Source organism: Ammodytes marinus, assembly GCF_949987685.1.
Source record: "Ammodytes marinus genome assembly, chromosome: 3".
In the NCBI taxonomy this organism is placed as follows: Eukaryota; Metazoa; Chordata; class Actinopteri; order Uranoscopiformes; family Ammodytidae; genus Ammodytes; species Ammodytes marinus.
In genome coordinates this window covers 34,683,816-34,691,315 of record NC_137232.1, presented here as the reverse complement: position 1 = coordinate 34,691,315, position 7,500 = coordinate 34,683,816, and the positions used below count along the sequence as shown (strand labels likewise).

General features: G+C 38.0%; 2 protein-coding genes across 2 annotated transcripts in view; both read right to left on the bottom strand.

The window, feature by feature from the left end:
* The window catches only part of LOC307271392 (uncharacterized protein), a 162,197-nt gene that overhangs the window by 10,044 nt on the left and 144,653 nt on the right, over positions 1-7,500 (bottom strand). The window lies entirely within an intron of this gene.
* dlc (deltaC) overlaps positions 4,999-7,500 on the bottom strand; it is a gene marked incomplete at its 5' end in the record, with an annotated part of 20,137 nt that continues 17,635 nt past the window's right edge. Inside the window, 2 exons of the mRNA XM_080024881.1 lie at positions 4,999-5,103; positions 7,178-7,292. Of these exons, the coding sequence (XP_079881007.1) occupies positions 5,098-5,103; positions 7,178-7,292 (121 nt within the window). The 3' untranslated portion in view covers positions 4,999-5,097. The remainder of the gene's footprint in view (positions 5,104-7,177; positions 7,293-7,500) is intronic.

The following is a 7,500-nucleotide window of genomic DNA, read 5'->3' as shown; positions in this document are numbered from 1 at the left end:
GATCCATGTCTATGTACTCTGTATTATATTGTATAGTATTATATATTGTACGTTCTTAGGAAACTCTTCTTTGTAACAGACTCTGTATATGTGTCGTTTTATTGTGTTTTATTGTGTTTTTTAATGTGAAGCGCTTTGTGACCCTGGTCTGCGAGAGGCGCTATATAAATAAACTTTACTTACTTACTTTATGGGACGGGAGGTGTCACAGCCCAGGAGCCACACACACAATGAAATATGGCCTTGCGTGCCGTATCCAACCTCTTGCAGAATTTTTTTAGAAAGATTGATCCTCTATATTTTCAATTAGACACATGGAAAAGCTTCTGAAAACAAGTTTATATTGCAATTTCATGGTTTTGGCCAACAACAGAAAGAAACACAACGAATAGGATCGCAGTTCAACTAGCAATTCAGTGTGTCACTATGAACTCTGAAACAATTACAGTAAAATTAAAAAAAAAACAGTGTTGTAAGGAATGGGGCGAGTGGATTATGAATCCTTTGAATACCATATCACATGCAATGTCATCCTTTGAGAAGCAACAGCAAAACTATTCCTGATATCCAGTCTCAATGTCCTAATTATGGAGCTATTGTGTTGTTGGGCTGGAATCTCTGCCCAGGCTCCTATATTGTTAGGCCATGATCTATAACATGGTCCACTATAGTGACCCTGTCTCCGTCTGTTGTCTCCTTTGTCCTCGTCCTCCTGCCGCTCTCTCTTGTCCTCTTCCCCTGACTCTCTCTCTCTCTCTCTCTCTCCTCTTCCCCTCTCTCTCTCTCTCTCTCTCTCTCTCTCTCTCTCTCCCTCTCTCTCTCTCTCTCTCTCTCTCTCTCTCTCTCCCTCTCTTGTCCTCTTCCCCTGACTCTCTCTCTCTCTCTCTCTCTCTCTCTCTCTCCTCTTCCCCTCTCTCTCTCTCCCTCTCTCTCTCTCCCTCTCTCTCTCTCTCTCTCTCTCTCCTCTTCCCCTGACTCTTACTGTCTCACAAAGCAGCTGAGCTCACCTGAGGTCTATTTGTAATGCTAAGCCTCACACTGACTGGTATTATATTAGCTTTATTTTTTTATTTTTAATGTGTGTGAGTCTGTGTGCTTTTCCAATTTTAGTTGTGTTTTGAATTTTAAATAGATGTGTTTTCCCAAGGATTGCAGGAGATTTCATTTTTGAACAATGTGTCTTATGTGAAAAACAGTGTGTGTAGTGTTTTGCAAGAAGTGTGTTGGAGAATTTCAAACACAGTGCAAATCACTTATTGTGTTTGTGGGGTTGGTGCTTGTGTTTTGGGCATGGTCACCAAAGTTAGAGGTTGTGATGCTTTGGGCATAGCAACCATACTAGTGTTTAAGCCTTAGGTAAACACTGTAATACTGGGCAGCCATGTTTCTTTGGGCCCTGACGTTTAGCCATGTGGTGAACATTCATCAAATCATAGGTTGCGTTCCGAATCGCATACTTTCTACTATTTAGTATGCCATAAAAAGATTTAGGATGTCCCAATACATGCACGTCAATTGTAGTATGCTGAAAATGCATAAATGCCCCACTAACTCCAATAGCATTTTGGAGTATTCGTCTTTATTCTTGACATTTCTCGACATAATGAAAATAAATCTTCCTTATCTGATTTTTTTTCCTCTCTCCTGTCTGTGGCCCTAAAACTCTTCTGTACTTTAGTATGTAGTGTAGTAAAGAGACTAAAACTCTTCTGTACTTTAGTATGTAGTGTAGTAAAGAGAAAGAGTATGTGATTTGGAACGCAGGGATAGACTGCAGACTGGAGAAGCTTCTATATACATATTGATTGATGGCGATATTTCCTTGCCATGGTTGTGCTATAAAATATAACTTTGGTTCCTTAGGCCTATATATATATTCATTCTTCATGACGAGACGGTGTGGATCCTCTGGCAGCATCTGAAGTCTTCCTGCATCCACACTATTCACACTTTACTTTAGTATTACCATGTAATCACCTGGTCAATGATCAAACTCCTTCGTGATTTTTCTCTACTTATGACATCTATTGCAGTATGTCCGTCCTGGGAGAGGGATCCCTTACTCTGTCGACTCTCCCTGAGATTTCTTCAATTTTTTATTCCCGTTAAAGGGTTTTTACTGGGAGTTTTTTCTCAGCCGAGCTAAAGGTGTAAGGGCAGGGTGTCATATTGTATCATATTGTATCATATTGTATGAAATGTAAAGCCCACTGAGAAAAATGTATTTGTGATTTTGGGCTATACAAATAAAACTGATTTGATTTGATTTGAATTTGTGACTTTTTCACACACATAGGAGCACATAACTAGAAGCACAATGTGAAAAAATCAGGGAAGAAACACTCACAAACACACACGCGCGCACACACAGACAGACAGACAGACAGACAGACAGACAGACAGACAGACAGACAGACACACACACACACACACACACACACACACTAGTAAGGAAAGGAAGTAACTTTGACACAACACGGTCAGATTAATGTTATTTTTCTAATTTATTTATTGAAAAAATATATTTCTTGATTGTGTGACGTGAGACATCGGAGCAATAATAAAAATATTTACAATTCTCTTGTTTTCATAAATACGGGGAAATACTTACCGAGGCAAAGACAACAATTAAATAAGAAAAAACTATGTTCTGTAGGAGTATGTACACATTGCATTGTTTCCTTTAAGTTAACACAGATAGTACGGACACATTGGCTACACATATAACAACATATATTTTTGGTATCAATTGGTTTAGGTAAAAAAAATAAAAATAAAAAATCTTTGGCGTTCCATCACTGGTGTGTGTGTGTATATATATATGAAAAATATATTAAAAAAAACTAAGGTTGCGTTCCGAATCGCATACTTTCTACTATTTAGTTTGGTAGAAAAAAGATTTAGGATGTCCCGATTCTTGTGGCCAGATTTAGGATGGTTAGAAGTACCCGGATGTCCTACTTCATGCGGCCAAGATTGTTAGTGTTGAAAAGTGCATCCTATTTGGGCGATTCTGACCCACAATCCAGTGTGCACGTGAAGTGACGTAACATCGACGAAGCTTCTAGATTCTTTTTATCGTCGGATGTAGTATGTAGAATAGAAAAAAGAAAGAGTATGCGATTCGGAACGCAACCTAAGAAATACCCAGAATTGTGACTATTTGAGTCTGGGGGAATGTTGAGGGTATATATTTTAAAATATATTTCTTTTGTAAAATAAAATAAAAATTATTTTACTTGACATCATTGTAAATAAGGGTCACCCCTCAATTGATCTTTCAAGGATAAATAAAAATAAAAATAAAAATAAAAATAAAAATAAAAATAAAAATAAAAACAAAAATAAAAATAAAAATAAAAAAAAAAAAAAAAATAAAAAAAAAAATAAAAAAAAAAAATAAAAATAAAAATAAAAATTCCTGTTTGGATAAAAGGCAGCAATATAGACATACAAAAGGCAGCAAGTTCAGTTTCCTTGATTTCAAATGTTACAAAAATTAGCTTTGAACATGTATAAACGTAGGATAGAGATAAAGGCCAGACTCACAAATACATACATACATACACAAGGAAAAATAAACATATTGGCAAAATGAATCCAGCTCGGCTAGACATTCATCCACCATCTGACATGTTTATAACGTGTCGTTTTTAATATTTTAAGAAAATTATAAAATTCTCGTTCATGAGGTTGAAAAATTCACATGGGCGAAGACAGCTGATTGATTATAGAGGCAGGCGTGTGTGTGTGTGTGTGTGTGAGTGTGTGTGTGTGTGTGTGTGTGTGTGTGTGTGTGTGTGTGTGCGTGTGTGTGTGTGTGTGTGTGTGTGTGTGTGTGTGAGAGAGAGAGAATGTGTTCTTGTGTGTGTTTGTGTGTGTGTGTGTCAGAGAGAGTGTGAGAGAGAGTGTGTGTTTGTGTGTGTGTGCTTTAGATGTGTGTCTGTGTGTGTGTGTGTGTGTGTGTGTGTGTGTGTGTGTGTGTGTGTGTGTGTGTGTGTGTGTGTGTGTGTGTGTGTGTGTGTGTGTGTGTGTGTGTGTGCGTGTGTGTGTGTGTGTAGAATAACTGGATATTGGGACTGGAAAAATCGAATAATTCATATGAAAGATTTAAAAAAAACTAGAAAAAAAAATTCTGGTTCCAGTGTATTTTGAATAGGTTTGTCAGGCGCTCGTAAAAACAGACACTTGCTTTCACAGTAAAACCCATTCTTAGTCCAGGGATTGTAGTCCTTAAGAAGAGGCACTTCAGAGTTTGGTGGTTAAGGAGTGTATGTGATTGTAAGGCAGATTGTTCTTCTTTATAACAGGCCACAATGGGATTTTTTTTCAACTTCAAAATAAAATAATAATTTTAAAAAAAATGTTTCGAAATTCTCAAAAATTTCTTGTTTCCATTTTTTTCTCAATTCTGATTCAGATTTTTTATTTTATTTTTTTTTCAATGATTGTATGTGATTGTAAGGCCGGGTTTTCTTCTTTATAACAGGCCACAATGTTAATTTTTTTTCTCCAAATAAAAAAAAAATTTAAAAAAAATTATAGAAACTCTAAAAAAATTCCAGTTTCCATGTTTTTTTTTCCATTTTCAACTCCCATTAAAAAGTTCCTCTGATTATTTGATTGACAGTTGCCATGGTGATGATTAGGAAAGCATAGCAAGAGGCACTGTTTGTTGTTTTGTTGTCTTTTCTCTTCCCCGATTCTTGGGACAGTTTTACAAATTCGTTTCACTCACGTCCTCTTGGTCAAAAAACAAAACAAAAAAAAGTTTCAGGTATATATAGACAGACAGAAGTATTTATATTAAGCTTTAAAGGTATTCAAAAAAAGAGATAAATAGTGCAAATGACGCCGGACATTCAGTCTTTCTTAAAAAAAGTTCAGTTTCGAAAACACAAGTCCTTTTTCTTGTCTCTCTGTTTTCGTTTTTCAGTTGAGCAGCAATAATAAATAATAAATTAAAGAATTGTGAGTCGATATGATAGATCCTCCCGTGTGAACTGTCCCCGGGATAGAAGTAGCTCCAGGCCTTTTTTTTCCCAGCGTTTTTTTTAAAAGTTCCTTTAGGCTGGTGTGTGTCCGAGAAACTTGAGGCTATACCTTGGAAGAAATAGAGAGATATATTGGTTAGTCATCTGCATATGGGCACATTTTTTCATGTCAAATTTATAGTCGGGGCGGGGCGCCTTTAGCTCAGTTGGTAAGGCGTCCCCCTCCATGGGCCTCGGCCAGCAGCAGACCCGGGTTCCATTCCAGCCCGCGGTCGTTCTCTGCATGTCACTCCCCTCTCTGCCCCATTTCAACTCTGTCTCTACACTATCAATAAAGCATAAAAATGCCCAAAAAAAAATATCTAAAAAAAAAAAAAATGTATAGTCACGTTTTGGAGTCTTGAGTGTTTTAAAACTGCTTTAATAAGAAGAATAAACTGTGTAGTACCAATTAAAGGTGCAGTGTGTAATATGACATCATCAAGAAAGTTCTAGAATGCAACGCTCCCTGGGTAACCCCAACCCTTTTGAATACTAACAGAAGCTACAGTTGCCTTCAAGGACAAGAACAATTCTAAATTCTAAACAATGCACCTGATGACATTCCAAAAACATGGATGCCTCAATAAGACTTGCCTGCTCAATGTACACAATGTAATATTAATATTTGTAATTCTCCGCTCAGGGGGATAATTCAGATTATTGACAGAGGTGATTTTACACCAATGAGGACATATTTATGAATGAGGATATTGATTTTAGCTAATACATTACTTAAAATGTTACACAGTGTCCCTTTAAGTGTTTTTAAACTGCTTTAATAAGAAGAATAAACTGTGTAGTACCATTTAATATGAGTTTTCACGTAGTTGAATTTGATAACTAGAAATTAATCAGTTGAATTTGAAAGATGTATCAACTTTTTGTATCAAAAACTAGAATTTTCGTCTGTCAATAAATATAGCTTAACGTGTGTGTGTGTGTGTGTGTGTGTGAGTGAGTGAGTGAGTGAGTGAGTGAGTGAGTGAGTGAGTGAGTGCGTGAGTGAGTGAGTGAGTGAGTGAGTGAGTGCGTGCGTGCGTGAGTGTGAGAGAGAGAGAGAGTGGGGGCCTATCCGAATAGTCCAATCTCCTAACCTATGAACCTCCTTTCCTATACCTTAACCCCTAAACGTCATCGGGGTTAAGGAGAGATGAAAGGTGCTTCCTATCGAACATAGGAAAGGACAGCACTGTTTCAAATGAATTCGACTCCACTTTTCCTAACCGACGTCATTGCGCGACGGCGAGTATTGCTGACGTGAGTCACTAGCGTGAAACTGCACTATTCTCCCAAAATTGACTACAACAAGCGCTCGTTTGATCCATGCGTTCTTTTCATATTGATTTTAATCAGGTTGTCGCCAACAGAGTGAGAATCACTCCCATATATCCCAATTCACATGTGGAATAAAAAGAGGCTACACTTGTGTTGATGTTGAAATGAACTGCCCCCAGTAACTTCATTAAATGTGAAGTTGGTATTTTATTTTCTTATGGTGTAAATTATGTGCTACGAAAATAACTATTATGATGTTGGTCTTTTATGAGTTCTTTATTATCTTAATGGGGGGGGGGAGGGGGGTATTTTGTTTTAGCCGAGTTAAATCTTCCTCTCTTCTCCTCTCCTCTCTTCTGTTTTACCTCTCGTTCGTATTCGTGTAGAGTCGGTAAACTCCGGCGGTGGCCTGTTGCTTTAAATCTTGCCGCCGTAAAGGATTATGGGATACCACTATCTCCTTTCCTTTCGCATAGGTTGGTCCGGAGTAACCTATGCTAAAGGAGGGTTAAAGGATGAATTGAGGCTCCTTTCCTATGCCTTTCCTAAGCATTTTGAGAATTCGGATCACCTATCCGCCGAGTACTTCCGGTTCATCTCGATAGGAAAGGAAATTTCCTATGCAAAAAAGACTATTCGGATTGGCCCCGGGTGTCTGTCTGTCTGTCTGTCTGTGTGCCTCGCTGCCTGTCTGCCTGTCTGCCTGTCTGTGTGCCTCTCTGTCTGTCTGTCTGTCTGTCTGTCTGTCTGTCTGTCTGTCTGTCTGTCTGTCTGTCTGTCTGTCTGTCTGTCTGTCTGTCTGTCTGTCTGTCTGTCTGCCTGTCTGTCTGTCTGTCTGTCTGTGTGTATAGTAACCGTGTCCTTACCTCAGTAGCAAACACACACTGGTCCATTTGTTCTGGGATGATGTAGGCAGGATGATACAGGCTTTCCTTCCCAAAGCCCAGGGGAGGACCTATGATGCCGCTGTCATTCTTTTTACTATTGGGGAGCAAATAAAGAAAAATAAATTGTTAGTACAAATAATTTTAAAAACGTTTATTACTGTGATGTCACAGTAAAAGACATCACAGTAATATTTACAAAGTACGTTTTTTTTTAACCCTATATTTCTCTTTCTGTGATGTCACGAGAAAGAGAAATATAGGGTTAAAAAAAACACTCTTTCTGCCTTTTCTCAGGCTAGGAT